We start from the raw sequence: 17,512 nt of genomic DNA on the forward strand, positions 1-17,512 counted from the left end.
ATATATATATATATTTTTTTTAATTTTTTAGTTTTTTTAAAATACTTTTTTGATTTTATTCTTCTTAAACTAGTTGAATTTTTCTACTTATCATTCATATATTATATATTTGGTAAGAGAAAAAAATATAAAAAAAATATAATATGTGGTGTGTGAAAATGATGAATAGAATTTTTCAAAATGAAATTGATCCTATTGTATTTTTTTTAATTCATATATTCTTTTATGCCTGTAACAATGCATTTGGTTTCTCCAACCTTAGAATAAAAGACCCTAAAATTGTGTACAATTTTTTTTTCTTTCTTCTGCTTTCACTAATTTTATACCAAATTATTTGGTGTATATATATTTTTTATGAACTTTTTGTTAGGCAAATTGGGTGAGAAAGGTAAGACTACTCACCAAGATATGGATTCAGGTACTTAGGTATATTCAGACCCGAACCCCGAGTGTCTAATGCGACCTAAGTACCCACCTGGATTAACTTGGGCCACTAATTGGAAGAATCCACATTTTTTAAATTCGAAAACCCGAGTATCCAGGTTGTATCTGGATGGACCAACTTTTGCAAAAAAACTAACATTTTTTAAGATTTAAAAAATAGAAAATTCTAAATACGCAGATTGAGTATAACTTTTTTTTTTTTTAAAGTAAACCTAAGTTGAAGATATCAAATTTTAAATCCAATATCCACTTCATAACCCGTATCCACTCTCAAATATAAGTGGGTGGGTAATCCGATTATCGACCCAGATGAACTGTTCTAACTAGGGGATTGAAGAAGAACCCTCAATCATGGACTTTATCTTCTGTCATTAAGGATGAAGAGTTTTGACACTCATCATCCCTAGACATCACATTTATTTTTATTTTTTAAATTTTTTAATATTGTTTTTAGTTTTATTTTTCTTGAACTAATTGAATTTTTCTACTTTTATTATTATTATTATTATTATTATTTTATGTTTTGAATTCTTCTACTTATAATTTATAAACTGCAGATTTGGTAAGAAAAAAAAATTAAAAAATCATGTATGGTATGTGGTATGAGGATGGTGAGTAGAGTTTTTCTCGAAGATAATACAATGTTCATGTTTTATAATTTTATGTAAGATAATATTATTTTTATAAATTATTTTACCAAAATGTCTTTTATTTAAAACATGATTATATAGATGATTGTAAAAGGAGTTGTATATGTATAAATTTTCCATGTTTAAATAGACATGCCAAATATAATTTATGACATGGCCCAAAATACCCATAACCATAAGTAGTTGTTTTATTTTTAGGACTTGCAAATGTTAAAATTATGAGTTTTGCTACATACAAGTACAGTCACGTACTAATCTGTGTACCAATACTGATTTATTCATATTTAAAATTTAAATTAACAACGTTTTTAATAAAATTTACTTTTTGATTAATCACATTACATTAGTGCACAGATTAGTACACAATTATATTTATAATTATATTTTTCCTAAAGTTATATACATGGACCTCAAAGGGGAACACAAATTGTAAATGTTCCATTAAAAATGTGCAAAAAATTACTTTACTTTGGATAATTATTGAATCTTGAAGTTGTTTTGTGTTTTGACTGAATTAATTGTTTTTTGTTTTGTTTTTAAGACTGAATTTATTTGTAAAAAGCATGTTTAGGAAGGATTTAGAACATGTGGACGTTTATCATCACCCATCCCCCGAAATACTGGATCACCAGCAATTTCGTCCACCACTCCGTTGCCAATTGATGCGTTTGGTACACACGCAAATACGTACTTAAGCTTTAATTGCATTTTTTTCGTTCTTCTTTAAGAGTGCTGTTGGATCTCGTTCTTCTTCTCCAGCTATTTTTGTCGCGTGATCCTCCCATCTGGTAAACCTCGTCAACTTTATATTTTTCTCAGTTTTTTCTTTTTATGATCAAGGATTGAAATTTTTGATGTCGAATGTTGTTTCCACTCTGTTGGTGGCCAAACGGGAATCGAAAATGAAATTGGGTTTGAATATCTTAATGTAAATATGTGGAAAATTTTTAACGTTTATTGTTGTTGTTGTTCCCAGGTTGGCCTTTTGCCCCTTTCGTTTCAATAATGATGGAGAGGGCTGATTCGAGTCAAAAGCTATATACATCTATGCGGCTATGGGAATTCCCAGATCAGTATGTTGTTGAGCCCACGGATGGCTCTTCTGGTTCCTTCTTGGCAATCAGTCGTAATGACGGCTCGATGAATCTGATTGGTGGGCTGATTCTTCTTGCTGTTTTGTTTGTATATATTTATGTTCTCTTAGTTTTGTATTGCCGAGTGGGATTAATGGAAAATGTTCTTCTTCATCGGTGTTTCTTTGTTTTGTGCTGCAGATGAACTTCCAGAATGCAACTCTGTTAGGGTTCCTAGAATTCTGACAATTTTTGGAGTAGTAGGGATGCTGAAGCTCTTGGCAGGTAAAAAGTCTTGTCAGACAGTTAAAAAAACCATATTCTTTCATGTTTGATCATGTTGAACCATGACTTATTACATGCTTATCTTTATTCCCCCGCCCAGTAGGTAGTCGAGCTATTCCCCTTTTCGGCTCATGATAAATAAGATACACGAATCATCTGCTGTTTGATTATATTGATTTTTGTTTATATTCTACCATGCTTGTAGGGTCATATTTAATAGTGATTACAGAGCGTGAATGCGTTGGATCTTACTTGGGGCATCCCATCTTTAAAGTTTCATCCCTAAAGATTTTTCCCTGCAATTATTCTCTTGAAAATTCCCCCGTAGAACAGGTAAGCTGTTGCTTTACCATCTGTTTGGTATGGAAATTGAACTCTAATTGTTCTGTGGACTTTGGCAGAAAAGGATGGAGACTGAGTTTTCCGGGCTGCTAAACATTGCAGAGAGGACCTCTGGTCTGTATTTCTCATATGACAACAATTTAACACTGAGGTGAGCATTTTTTCCACAGTAGCGGCATCTGTCCATTCTCAATGGTGGTTGGAATTCAAACAAACAAATGTACTTTCATGAATTGGTTGAGTAACAATAGGGCCCTGACCCTTTCTCAGAAAAAACGGTATTGTTATTTGAGTTATGCTATTTACAAGTTTGGCGTGTAACACACTACATACTGCGGCACCTGCATAAAAGAGGCAAAGTACCAATATTTCTAAGTAAGCTAATATGGCAAGCTTTCATATCAGCCTTGTATTTAGTGTGTCCCAAAGATGTTCGCAAATAGATTTATTCTTATTATTTATACTTGCACAGAAGCTTTATTCTAAAATTCACTCCTAGTATTATAGCAGCAGAAGCATGTTTCATTGTTCCACGAAATTTGACCACAGGATGGAAGAAAGAGAGGTTTAGTGTTAGGCAGAAAAGGCGAGCCAGATCAATGTACAAGCTATTTAAACGGGGTTTCAACTTACAACCAAGAACATTTTAATTTAAACTGATGGAGACATCAAATCACCATATAACATTGGACATTTATAAATGCAACCTTAACTAATCATTAGTGATATTCATTTGTTTTTTATAAGTTATATATAAGCCATTATCGTATATTTGTGGCACAGTGCACATCGATTACACGATCTGGGTGACGAGTCTAAATTGCTTCCACTTTGGAGACAGGTAAGCCTTGATTTTAGAAGTAGTTACTTTTAATATATATTTTATTTTTATCTTCTATCTAAGCAAGCCCTAAATCTCTGATAGAGAGAATACTCTATTAGAGAGGTTAGAGATCTAGGCTTCTTTGGATAGAACATTTTTCTGGAAATTTCTGAAATCTTTGAGAAAATTTTTTAAAGAATGTTTTGTGAAAGTGGCGGGGCCCATAGAAACTATGTTTGGATAGAAAAGTCTTTCAGATATGTTTTTGTTGGAGTAAAATATGTTTGGATTGAAGGTGAAATTTTATTGTTTGTGATTTACGGTTTTCAATTCATTGATGTTTACTTGTAATTTTATATTTCCAGTAAATAGAGAGTTTTGCTAATGTTGGCAATCGGTTTGTCACAGGCAGAACCTAGATTTCTTTGGAACAACTATATGTTAGAATTGCTCATTGATAAAAAGGTCAGTTTGATGCCAAAGCTATTGTTACCGCTACGTGCTTCATTTTCTTATATTTTTAATGTGTATTTTACTGTGACTGCTGAACATTTATGTGGTTTCCTTTTGCAGCTTGATCCATTCTTGCTACCTGTTGTCCAAGGGAATATCCTTATCGCATTGTTGATTTCAGTTTTTCATGATAACGGATTTTAAATATTAAATGGTGGTTGGGTATATCATATGTCTCCATTTGAAGTTTTTCCTTAACTGACCATCAAGCTTTCATAACTTTCAAGCAGCCATTGAGAAAGATATCATTGATGTTACTCTGATTGCTAGAAGATGCTCAAGGAGAAATGGTATTTAAAGCTTGCATTACCTGTTTAATTTGTTATTCTGTCAGTCTGTTTATTTTTAATTTTCATTTGCTTTTTCAACAATACTAGTTCAGAATTATACTTTTTTGGGAAGAAACTAAGGAAATGAGCAATTCACTAATGATTATATATATATGTATGTATGTATATATATATTTTGATAAGTAAAGAATTTTATTAACAGAAACTAGGCAAAGCCTGAATACATGGAAAGGATGAGAGAGAGAGAGAGAGAGAGAGAGAGAGAGAGAGACACACACACACACACACACACACACACACACACACACACACACAGAGACGCACACAAGGATCAATGATTAATTTATTGTTCAACATTTGACTGGCATTCTTCATTTGAAGCACCCAACTGACAGGGAATGAGTATATCAGTTCGAATTATAAATGGGCTAAAAATATGTTAGGATGGTTTTAATTCTAGTGTTGTTTGTGAAGCTTTGTTCAGGATCATTTGTAAATTCTTTCTTGACGGGCAAAGGGAGAAAAATCTGAATTTATATGTAAATTACTTACCTAGAAGTTAATTCAATTCTAAAACAATGTAATCTAGCAACTACAGCAGGAACTGACACAAGTTTATTAACTATAATGGGGCCTGATAAGTGTGCTTTTCAATTTTTTCCACTACATATTTGGTTGTCTTCATGATCATTATGGAGAACACAACCTGGGAAGTGGTTACAATATTTATCAGAATAGAAACTCGTAGAAAGGCCCATTACAAATAAATTTGAGAGATACATGCTTCATGGTTTGATGTGGCATAGATGATCTGCTCTCCAAAGAAGTCTTGAATTATAAGTCTTAACATGCTGACTGATTTTTTCTACTACTTTTAACAGATTCTGGCTGACTGCACAGTATTATGATTGAAAAATGACCATAGGAGTATGCTAGAAAAAGAAGCACCTAGCCTTATCCTGCATAGTTGCACTGTAAATTGCATATCACTGTATTCTCTGTCAAGGTGGCGTTATGCTGCCTTAGTTTATCCTTTAGTCTACTTGATACTAGTTACATTTCTTGCAAGGCACTCGGATGTGGAGAAGAGGAGCTGATTCCGATGGTTATGTTGCTAATTTTGTGGAAACTGAGCAAATTTTACAATTTAATGGGATTTCAGCATCATTTGTTCAGGTAATATTTGTACATGCCTAAATAGGAGAACAGTCATGTTATAAATCTGGTGTCTAGTTTTTAGTTTCTTCCCTTTTTTTGCCCATGTGAATACCCATTCAAATATGAAAGGCTAAGGCCATACATAAAGACTAAGCAATATTTTGCATAAGGCACTGTGGAAATTATATTTTGTGAATGTTGGAGCGATTGCATGGCTGACATACCGGCGCCAATTTTGTGGAGGAAGCAATTCTTGTGTTGTTAAATTCCATGGAACGGAATAAAAAGGGAGTACCATGTTAAAGATGTACTTTAACAATCTCTGTGAGAAAAGATATTTGCAATTTGCCAATAAATTGAAGAATGTGATCAAGTATTGAGAACTGAGTGCTACCAAAATTACAGGTCATTGATTCTTTGCAGGCAAGTGGTTGTAAGTTCATTTAACAATGCCTTAGTGATCTCTCCAAGGTTTTGAAAGACCCTTAATTTCTTCACTTTCAGATTGCCAAAAGAAGCATGAGTTGGCTGAATTTGCTTCCATGTTTTGTGATGCTAAGACTTCAATATTTATGTGACAAATGCAGAGAGGCCTGAATATCCCCAGCGAGACAGATGATAGTTCCAAGCACAATGAGAACATGTGGGTAGTGAAAATGTAACTACCCAAGGAAAGTGTTAGCCACATCTGCACTATGACTCTAAAAAGGCTAGTCCATTTTAAGCGTCCTTAGAATCACTTATAAAACCCAATTTCAGCTAGTATCTAGTCAACATAGGATTTAGCACCCATGACTACATTTATAACCTATCCACTCCATGTGGGTTTTTCATATTTTAAATGTGGCTTTGGGTATTACAAGTTCCCCCACTTAAATTCCTGACATCCTTATCAGAGCCAACTCATACAATCCTCTACTATCATATAGTTGGCCTTACTACGTGGCTCTAATATCATATGAAACCATTCCAGTAAAGCACTAGGTTTACTTGAGAGAAGAATGGGAGTGGGCGTGTGGCAACTTGCATCTAAGTTTATATTTTTCAAATTTATACTTAGTTATATGCAACCGGGCAGACGGGTGGGGTACTCACCAACTGATTACATGTGTTTAATCTACTAATCCCTCGAGTGAGTGCGAGTGATGGGAAGGGTGGGCTGGTTACGGGGTGGGTCCAACTTTTTTTTAGGGTGTAGCTTAGTGGTCAAGGGCGGGCCTAGAATGAATTGTTGATATGGTTGGCAATTTTTTGACATGACCAGTGAACAAGATCTAAATCCAACACGAAATTTGCAGGTTAGGGTTGAACAATTTGACCCTTTTAATTCAATGGGTTGGGTTAGGATTGACTCATATATGACTTGAACTCAATTTGACACGACTTGAACCTGGCATGTGACATTCAGAGCTGACCATTTGTCTCACAACCTGTGAACTCGACACAAAATTAGCCAGTTAGGGTTGCTGGAGTTGACATGTTTAGTTAAGTGCCAGGATAGATTTGGTTAATATATGACACGGACATAATTTGACAAATCTGAACTCCACACAACAATACAAATTGCCAGCTTAGCCATAGACACAAACATCCTGGGTTCTATTCCACACAAGGAGTTACCTTGCTTAACTTTTGATACATGGTTCTGGTGCATGGGGTCATGTAACTAGGGTTTACTCCCTAGAGGAGGGTCCAAGACACTACAATTTTTTTTTAATAGTTAATCAAGAAGTTTTATTCATAAGAGAAATAGGCATAGCCCAATTACACATGAAGTATACATGAGAAGTACCTAACTAGGGTTTACAACCGGAAGTAGAAAATGGACATTTAGTCCATTAAAATCAATAACCCCCACTCATAAGAAAAAAGTTTTAAAAAAGAGAACTTTAAGCTCATCCATTGTCCTATCGTGATAATCGAAGCTTCTATCATTTCTTTCCTGCCAAATGCACCAACACATACAATTTTTTATTTTTATTTTTTATAAGTAAACAAATTTTATTGATCAATGAATAGGCATAGCCGAGTACAATACAAAAGTATGCCCTAACTATGTAGGCGCAATAGTTAGGGTACCAACTCATACATATTGGAGGTATTTTTCAAATGCACCGACACATACATATAGGCATAGCCCAAAGGCACTGCATTTGTACAGAATGAATAGTTTTGCCTATGGGTAAATGGTAAAAATGTTGTTGGGGATTAGTACTGTATTGTGCTTAGATGTTTTATTTGAGCTGTCTCATGTTATTTTTCCCTTTAATTTCCTCTTGCAGGTTCGGGGGTCAATTCCATTTCTTTGGGAGCAAATTGTTGATTTGACATATAAGCCCAAGTTTGAAATTGTGAGACTTGAGGAAGCTGTGAGTGTTATAGTTATTTGCTCGTTGATGGCATTGTTTGATTGTAAATCAAATGCTCTACTTGTTTCTGACTATATTACATGATATGTAGCCTCGAGTAGTTGAGCGGCATTTTTTGGATTTGAGAAAGAAATATGGGGCTGTGTTAGCTGTTGATCTTGTCAACAAGGTACATATTTTCTTCCCTTGGGTAATGAATATTGTTGATGTAAGCAAGCAAGAGGGATAGGCTAGAAAGGATGAAGTAAGGGGCTTTCTAGGATAACTTATCTGGTTTCAACAACTATTGTTTTACATAATTTCTACACCTCATTGAAAGCATAAAGGAATGTTATGTGCTACGACATTCTATCCATGCACATTTATCTATATGAATGCTTGTGAGTGCATCTTTGATTTGAATTTGGTGGACTTACCACTAGCAGGGGGCGCTTGCACGTGGTCCAATAATCAGACATGGTCTAGATTGGATAGATTCCTTATTTCACCAGAGTGGGAATGTCATTTCCCAGATGTGTGGCAAAAGACATTGCCTCGTTTGTGCTCGGATCACTGGTCTATTATGTTGGATTGTGGAGGAGTTCTAAGGAGACGTAAGTACTTCAAATTTGAAAACACGTGGCTAAAGGCAGATGGTTTTGAGGAAATGGTCAGGCAATGGTGGGCATCATATCAATTTCAAGGAACCCCTAGCTTTATTTTTGCGGGTAAATTGAAAACTCTAAAAAAAGACTTAATGGAGTGGAATAGGCAGTCTTTTGGTGATATAGGGGAGCGCAAAAAAAGTAAGGAAATGGAGATTCAAGACCTTTAACTCAGGAAGAAATAGCTGTAAAATTGGGGCTGGAAGCGGAATTGGAAAGAATTATAGTTTTAGAAGAGACTTCTTGGCGGCAAAAGTCTAGAACATTATGGTTGAAGGAAAGGGACCGAAGCACTAAATTCTTTCACAGAATAGCCAACTCACATAGGAGATACAACAACATTGCGATGCTGAAAATAGAACGAGTGGAATGCCAGGAAGAACTAGTGATAAACAACTATGTAGTTGAGTTTTTTGAGCAATTACTTTTTGAGCAGGTGGGATGGCGGCCTAAACTTGAGGGGCTTGGTTTTGAGTCCATTGAACTTAATGAGGTAGGTCGACTGGAGAGGCCATTTGAGGAGATGGAGGTTTATGAAGTCGTGAGAAAAATGGCTAAAGATAAGGCACCGGGTCCTAACGGTTTTTCGATGGGTTTCTTTCAAACTTGCTGGGCTGTTTTAAAAGATCTTATGAAAGTGTTTTAGGAGTTCTACTCAGAGGGGAGGTTTGAAAAAAGCCTTAACGCTACTTTTCTAGCACTAATACCAAAGAAGGTGGGGGCTGATGAGGTTAAGGAGTTCCGGCCTATTAGCCTAGTAAATGGGGTATACAAGATATTATCTAAGGTATTAGCGAATCGTTTAAGTAAGGTAGTGGGAAAACTAATTTCGAAACCTCAAAATGCACTTGTAAAGGATAGACAAATCCCAGATGCGGTTCTTATTGCTAATGAATGCATTGATAGTCATTATTGGTGAGGCAGGAATCATGTGCAAGTTAGATATAGAGAAGGCGTATGATCATGTAAACTGAGACTTCTTTCTTGATCTGTTGGGGAAATGTGGTTTTGGGGAGAGATGGTGTTTGTGGATTAGGTGGTGCATAACAACGGTAAAATTTTCCGTCTTGATAAACGGAAGCCCAATTGGATTTTTCCGTAGCACACGAGGCTTAAGACAAGGAGATCCACTATCCCTATTACTTTTTGTTATTGTGATGGAGGCGTTGAGTAGAATGTCCTCGGCCTTGGTTGCAAATGGTTTGGTGGCTGGTTTCAAGATTGGCTCTCCAAATAGGGGACCTGTTAACATATCTCATTTGTTGTTTGCAGATGATACTCTTTTCTTTTGCGAACCAGATCCTTACCAGATTCGAGTTCTTAAGGCCCTCCTCCTTTGCTTTGAAGCAACTTCCGGACTGAAGGTTAACTTGCAAAAATCAGAGATGGTGCCCATTGGAGGAGTTCGACGTATCAAACAATTGACTAGTATTTTGGGATGTACGACCGCGGTGTTACTTATGACCTATCTGGGGCTTCTGTTGGGGGCAGCATCGAGAGCGGCTCCAATATGGGATTCGGTTATTGAGAAAGTGGAAAGTTGTCTAGCCAGTTGGAAGAGATTGTACTTGTCAAAAGGCGGAAAGATTACACTGATCAAGAGTACTCTACCTAATCTCCCTACCTATTTTTTGTCATTGTTTTCAGCAAAGGTGGCAATCCGATTGGAGAAACTTCAAAGGGATTTCTTGTGGGGTGGATTGGGATAGGAACACAAATTTCACCTGGTTAAGTGGGAAAATGTATACAGCCCTATCTCGAACGGGGGGTTGGGCATTAAAAATATGAAAACCTTCAACTGGGCGTTGTTAGGTAAATGGTTGTGGAGGTATCATAAGGAACCTGAAGCCCTTTGGAAGACGGTAATAGAGAGCAAATATGAGGAACTATGGGGAGTTGGTGCACAAAAGAAGTGAGAGGAGCAAACAGAGTGGGTTTGTGGAAACATATAAGAAGAGGATGGGAGGTGTTCTCACGCCATACTCGATTCTGTCTAGGAGAAAGAAATCGTATTAAGTTCTGGTATGACACTTGGTGTGACCATGTTGCTCTAAAGGAATATTTTCCCTCATTATTTAGAGTAGCAAGAGATATTGATGCCTCAGTAGCAGATGTAAGGGTAAGATCAGGGGAGCAAATCCAATGGAACATCATCTTCAGTAGGGCAGCACAAGATTGGGAGATGAGTAGTTTTGAAGCCTTTTATAGCCTCCTGTATTCTTGTGAAGCGGGTAATTCACAGGATAGTCTATGGTGGATACCTGCAGCTAAAGGCACTTTCTCGGTACACTCTTTTTATAAGTCTCTTACTCAAGAGACACGTATCCAGTTCCCTTGGAGAAAGTTATGGAGACATAAGGTACCTCCCAAAGCTGTGTTCTTTGTGTGGACAACATCCCTAGGCAAGATTCCTACTACTGATAATTTGAGGAAGCATAGGGTGATCATCGCATATTGGTGTTGTATGTGCAGGAAGGGGGGCGAATCGGTGGACCACCTCTTAATACATTGCCAGATTGCAAGAGGGCTATGGAATGAGGTTCTGGGCAGAATTGACTTGGCTTGGGTTATGCCTGAGAATGTGGTAGGAGTAGTGGCTAGTTGGAAAATTTTGAGAGGCAACCAACAGATAAAAGAGGTGTGGAAGATGATACCCATATGCATCATGTGGTGTTTATGGCAAGAACGCAATGCAAGGACCTTCGAAGACAGAGAGATCGATGGAGGAACTGAAAGTTTTCTTTTTTAGAACTCTTTGTAATTGGACCATAGCGGCTGATTTTAATGGCTTAGAGCTACATGATTTTCTGACGTCCATTGCTCATACCTAGCTATGGAAACTATACATTGTACTGGGCTTTTGCCTATTCTTTGATAATATAATTTATTTACTTATAAAAAAAATATGCTTGTGAGTGGATTTGGCATGTGTTGGTGTGTGGACCTTTCTAAATATTTAGCTATTGTTTTACATCATTTCTACACCTCATTGAAAGCAAAAAGGAATGTTTATGTGCTACGATTTACCTACAAAAAAAAAAAAATTTATGTGCTATGACATTCTATACATGCACAGTTATCTATATGAATACTTGGGAGTGGATTTGGTATGTGTAGGTGTGTGGACCTTTTAAAATATTTATTCTTACACCACCTTTGTTGTTTTGCAGCATGGAGGTGAAGGACGCTTGAGTGAAAAATTTGCAAATGCAATGCAGCATATTGTTAGTGACGATGTAAGGTAAGATTTTTTTCATAGAACCTTATAAATATGCAAATATGTATTGTATTTTTTCCTCGCATTCCATACTAAGACCTATTTGATTTTATAGATATCTGCACTTTGATTTTCATCGTATCTGTGGGCATGTTCATTTTGAGCGCCTTTCAATCCTTTATGAGCAAATTTCGGATTTCCTCGAGAGAAATGGGTATGTTTTCCTGCAGATGGTAACACATATCGAACTTGGTCTTGATAGATGCATTATGTATTTTTGGTTTCAATTCGTTTGGGGACAGTTTAGTTTTTCAGTTTTCTATATTTGTATTGAATAGACATTCAGCTTAAATTTTTTTTTTTTTTTTGATTGGCACCGGGTGCTAGAGAACAAGGTCCCGACTAATCTCGAGGATGCATGGGCTCTTGGCAAGGAGTTTTCCGTGAGTACACCTTGGGTAATTCAAGGAAAAGTTCCCCCAGTCCGATGGCCCCTAGAAATTGTTTACATCCAAGAGAATTTGAACTTTAGACCTAGAGGGAGCATACTACCAAGACAAAGACCTTTACCATTTGAGCTTATACATTGCTCTATGGAAGGGTGTGAGGAGTCATTTATTAAAGACTCAAACAGTGTGTTCTTTTTATGCAGTATATAGCATTTGATATATACATATAGTCTCTAAACATTAATATTTTGTGCTTAGTTTTGCTGAACTAGCACGCGTAGGCGATGCTCTTGTATATTTCCTGTATACTTGAGTTCTTGCCTATTCTTATGATCAATAAATTTTGTTTACCAATCAAAAAAATAATCTGTACTTAAGTTATCTTTTTCGTTTCCTTAGAGTTGCAAACATGAATCACTGAACAATACAAGAATAGTTGGCAAGCATCGCTGGAATTTCTTATTTATACAATGAGCAATTTTGTTCCTTGTGGGTATTGAGATATACTATTTCAGTTATTTGCTGGACATTTTTTTATCAGCAAAGTTATTTGCTAGACTTGGTTGTGAAAATGTGTGAAGCATCATTTTTCATTGCTCACACTTTATGTAATCTAGCGAAGCAATCTTGTGTAATTTATTCCTGAGTTGCTTGGTTGTTAACATTTGGTAGGTACTTTTTGTTAAATGAAAAGGGTGACAAATTGAAGGAGCAACTTGGAGTCATGAGGACAAATTGTATTGATTGCTTGGACCGTACAAATGTTACCCAGGTAGGTTAACATTAATCACATAGATAACTGCTAAAAACTACAGACTATGCCTTTCTGAACCTTGCATAGGTAGACTATGGCAGTCTGGCTTCTGTTCACTGCAAGAGGAGATCTTATAATAGTCATGAAAACTCTACTCTTTACCCAAGCTAAGTCTCTTGAAATTAGAGGAAAAGAATTGATCACCAAAAATATGTTGAGTTGCCTAGTTAATTATCTTTTTCCTCTTTGGGTTTTCACATTGCAGTCAAGGCATGCACTTCCTTATCCCTAGTGGTCTTTTTGTTATTGTTCTTCTGACTCTTTTCAAGTTTTAGTATGATGGACAAAGGACCATGTTGTTCTTTTCATATTGATATTCTAATTCTAGACAAATTAACTCTATTATTGCAGAGCATGATCGGCCGAAAAATGTTGGAATGCCAACTAAGAAGACTTGGTGTTTTTGGTGCTGAAGAAACTATTAGCTCACATCCAAATTTTGATGAGAAGTTTAGAATTTGTGAGAATATTCTTTTTTCTTTTTGTAAATAATTTTATCTAAAAAATGATTATGTTGCTTACATGGTGATTGTGGTCACCTGGGATACATAATCATAATGCTGTTTATGTTTCTGCTTCATCATGAAGTTGGGATTGTACTGACAATTGTTTTTGTATCTCAAGTGTGGGCTAACCATGGGGATGACATAAGCATTCAATATTCCGGCACTCCTGCTTTGAAAGGAGATTTTGTTAGGTACTTTTCCATGGATATACTCAGAAACCTTTTTTCTTCTTGTTTTTTACCATGCGTGTATATTACCCTGGACATCACATAGAGACTCATATTTTCCCCCTTCTTCTGAGGAGTAATATGGCTCTATTTCTTCTGTTTATAGATATGGCCAAAGAACAGTCCAAGGGATCCTTAAAGATGGATGGAGTGCCCTTACACGCTATTATTTGAATAACTTTCGTGATGGGACAAAGCAGGTTAGTATGCTTCTTCCTGCATTCAAAATATAGACTCAAGTAGTATTCTAGAAATACTAGGTTACCGGCAAGTTTTCTTGGTTTGTCTCAACTAGGGAAGAAAATATTTTTTGACCCAGAGATTTTCTAACTTGCTTAGTTATTTTTTGGATCAAGACTGTTGAACCATGCATAACCAATTACATTTATATGTCAGATAGTTGACATGTTTTTAATTTTTTAATTTTTTGCATTGTTCTTTTAATTTGAAAATTGCCTTATACATGAAGGGGTTATCATTCATTCTGTGACTTTGTCAGAATCAAAGCTGACTTTTTGTTCTCTTGTTGGCATATATCTGAAGGATGCAATTGATCTCCTACAAGGACACTACATTGTTTCTGTCAGCCGAGATCTAACTCCTCCATCCCAGAAAAGAGGCCTTGAGGCTGTAGCTGTGAGTACAAGCCAAATGGCAACTGTTTTGTGCTTATAACTTGAAGGATACACGCACACATCTGATTTTCATTTTCAGCTGAATATACATTAGTTTTCGAGTTATCTCACTTAAGTTAATGAGCTTTACTATTCATAAACTCCACCTACCATACACCACACAATTTTTTATTTTTTTATTTTTAATTTTATTTAGTTTTATTCTTCTTAAAATAATTAAATTTTTCTACTAATCATCCATATACCACACATTTGGTAAGAGAAAACAATTAAAAAAATAACAAAAAGAGTGGTGTGGGGTGTATGAGGTTTATGAATAGAATTTTTCTAAGTTAATATATCCACCAAATTGAACTCTGGGTGCTATTGCTGGATATCAAAAGATACTCTGTTATTGGTCCCAAGGACAATTTTATGTCTCTTCTAGTTTTGGTTCTATTCCCGTTTGTTATCCGTCTCAGACTCTGACCTCCGAATATTTCTTCATGTAGTCTTTTCCGCTCGCTTTATCGTTGGTTTTAACTGGGTTCCTTTTGACGACCATGTCGCTGAGGCAAGGTGAGTTCTTTTTTGTTTGTCTAATGTGAAGCGATAGTGTAGCCGTCAGAATAAACAATTGCACTAATTTGAAGTATGTTTGCATCTGTGGTTCATTTGAGAGGATTTGGAAAAATTCATATACAGGGCTCCTAAATTGGAAATTGCGAGGCCAAAAGGAAACTATACATACATACATACGTAGACAAATACTCCTTTCATTAGTATGGGCTAAATCTGTTATTTTGAACGTCATCTTGTCTTCATCTTTTCCGCAGCTCGCTACGATCTTCAGCACTTGTTCTTTTCATTTATGTGGGCTAGTGCGAGCATAGCAATAGCATCATTTGTGAGGGCCAATGGCAGGATTTTCTGTAATCGGCCTAATCTGCACAAGCCTCGTTGATTCTGTGTTTGACACTGAATTTTTGTGAATGTCACGGCTCACTAGTTCTTATATCTATTTATTCATACTAATTTTTTGTTTTTGTAGTCAATTTGTTATGAACGCTTGGTTGGTTCTATCAGTAAGTTTCCAGATACAACATTTAAGAAGTTGCGGATGTCCGGGTCTTGTCATTATTTTTTTTCGTTTGTATAATTTGAATCATTTTGTAAGAGGATACTTTGTATCTGCCCTACCAACAAGTTGTATCACTATTTTTTGTCTTTTGTATAGTCTCAGAAGTCAAACGTTTGACGCTCACTTTTGAATGTGGTAGCACGTGTACAGTGTACCACCAATTCCACTTGCTACTCTCTCTCCCTCTCTCTCTACACGAAGAGGAGAAAGAAAAAAGAAAAGTTATTTGCTTTTGCCCTTGATGGGTATGAAAATGAAAGATCACACAATTCCCATTCATAATGGAAAAAGAGTAGTAGTAAAGATTGGTGGGTGGGTTTAAGGAAGTAGGGAAGCGAGGTAGCTTCTTTGATTGATTGTTCTAAGTTGTTAGATTTTATAACTCCAATGAGTCATCTCGTACTTTAAAAATGAGGAAAATAAAGGGATAGAACGACTCATGAAACATGAGACATCACATTCAAAAGAAAAGCCAAAAAGACTGCATTAAAGGTGAAACATCAGGTTCAAAAGAAATGAGGAGAGGATACCCTCACGACCGAGATAACATGAAAACCTCGACCATTATTCTTAAAATATTGATTAGAATTCATTTGGACATAGGCTAAGCTGTTCAGGAAAGAGAAGTTTGAGAAGCATATGGAGGCCAGTAGAGGTGAAATTCTATCTTGTAGACGACAGTGAGGCCCTTGAGACTTACTGGAGACGATGTCACATATCCCTGCACAAACAGAAAGTCGCCGGTGCCTCCCACGACTGGGTGATCGGAAGGCTTTATATTGTGCGTGCCTCCGACAATCGAAACAGAACCTTTGTGATGTTTCAAACTCAAAGTGATCTTAGCAATAGAAATGCTCCGAAGCCCATCCAGACCAGAAGTAATGGAAGTTCCCTCGGCAATCCCTACAAGTTTTGAAGAGCGTTTGGGTGTGACAGTCATTGGATCCTGGAAAGCAAATAAGGTGCCAAAAGGGGTGGTGGTTTGACTAATTCCTGGTCCTGCCACACCATTCACTATGATGTACCCAGTTTTGTTTATCGTTTCATGTTGAAAGAGAGTAAAGTGGATGGACTTGAGCCCATGATGGTGGTGGTGGTGGTGGTGGTGAGAGCTGGAGGTGGGCTTCAATGAAAGGAGAGCAAAGAGTAGAGTAGCAAGGACTTTGTTCAACAAAGAGAGAGCCATGGCAGTGTTTGTTTGCAGCAGAGTTTACAAGGTTTTGAGAAAGGTTTTGAGAAATTGGAGTGGCAGGACATGCACTGATGCAGTACATTTTTCTGTCTTTCTTATGTGCGGTTCTTATAGACCTTTAAATGACTTGTCACGGGCGGCATAAGGCTCCAGTTGGTGAGGTTTCAAGAAACTTGTACGACTGAATACGTTTCTCAGCCGATGACACATTTTTCTACCGTCCATTGTTGATTGTATTGATCGTTACATGAAAGGCAGGGCAGATTGACTGGAAAAGGAGTCTCCACCAACCGATATAATAATAATAGTAATAATTATAACAATTATAAAGAAATGAAAAAAGAAGATAAAGGATAGTGCTCGAAAAGTCAAGAGTAGGTAGGAATTATCTTCAAAAGGCATGGGTGCCATTTACTGTACAAAATGCAAATTGCAGTTGATGGAGAAATCAGTGTCCAATCTGGAAGGAATCTCACTTGCGTCTCTATTGTTTCCTCGTTCGTCTTATGTGCTTACTATGTGGTGGTCCAAAAAGTTGTCTTGATCATTCCCTGCCCCCCTACGACTACTAGATAGTCAAAGGTTGGACTGAGGGAATTCCAGAGGCTCATCTACTCTCATTTGAGAAATTACTGAGTTTTTAACGTTTTCGTTTTAATTGAATAAAGTGCCACAGTACTCTGAATGGTTGTCTTTTTGAAGAATGATGCTGTCTCTCTCTCTCTCTCTCTCTCTCTCAATAAAGAAGAGTAAAACTTTAT

General features: G+C 36.5%; 2 protein-coding genes across 2 annotated transcripts; one reads left to right on the forward strand and one right to left on the reverse strand.

The window, feature by feature from the left end:
• The first annotated feature begins 1,660 nt into the window (after positions 1–1,660).
• Positions 1,661–15,682, forward strand: LOC122317771 (phosphoinositide phosphatase SAC6). The gene is made up of 21 exons (XM_043134764.1): positions 1,661–1,882; positions 2,071–2,247; positions 2,369–2,452; positions 2,658–2,785; positions 2,854–2,945; positions 3,578–3,635; positions 4,026–4,082; positions 4,191–4,224; positions 4,340–4,420; positions 5,490–5,596; positions 7,861–7,947; positions 8,039–8,116; positions 11,762–11,832; positions 11,924–12,022; positions 12,930–13,029; positions 13,423–13,531; positions 13,696–13,768; positions 13,911–14,004; positions 14,348–14,440; positions 14,931–14,997; positions 15,255–15,682. Exons 2-21 carry the CDS (start codon positions 2,100–2,102, stop codon positions 15,380–15,382), a joined length of 1,788 nt encoding a protein of 595 aa, XP_042990698.1. The 5' UTR covers positions 1,661–1,882; positions 2,071–2,099; the 3' UTR covers positions 15,383–15,682.
• A 336-nt stretch (positions 15,683–16,018) lies between these two features.
• On the reverse strand, positions 16,019–16,865 carry LOC122317773 (dirigent protein 19-like). The gene has a single exon (XM_043134775.1). The coding sequence runs from the start codon at positions 16,743–16,745 to the stop codon at positions 16,173–16,175; it is 573 nt and encodes a 190-aa protein (XP_042990709.1). The 5' UTR covers positions 16,746–16,865; the 3' UTR covers positions 16,019–16,172.
• Positions 16,866–17,512: the final 647 nt, after the last annotated feature.

Source organism: Carya illinoinensis, chromosome 8, assembly GCF_018687715.1.
Source record: "Carya illinoinensis cultivar Pawnee chromosome 8, C.illinoinensisPawnee_v1, whole genome shotgun sequence".
NCBI classification, from domain to species: Eukaryota; Viridiplantae; Streptophyta; class Magnoliopsida; order Fagales; family Juglandaceae; genus Carya; species Carya illinoinensis.

Bases quoted from the DNA above. Each gene is read 5' to 3' on its own strand.
- LOC122317771 (XM_043134764.1), top strand. From the start codon at position 2,100: ATGATGGAGAGGGCTGATTCGAGTCAAAAGCTATATACATCTATGCGG. The intron at 2,946-3,577 runs GTGAGCATTTTT...TTTGTGGCACAG, and splicing joins GACAACAATTTAACACTGAG to TGCACATCGATTACACGATC. The intron at 14,998-15,254 runs GTGAGTTCTTTT...TCTTTTCCGCAG, and splicing joins GACCATGTCGCTGAGGCAAG to CTCGCTACGATCTTCAGCAC.
- LOC122317773 (XM_043134775.1), bottom strand. From the start codon at position 16,745: ATGGCTCTCTCTTTGTTGAACAAAGTCCTTGCTACTCTACTCTTTGCT.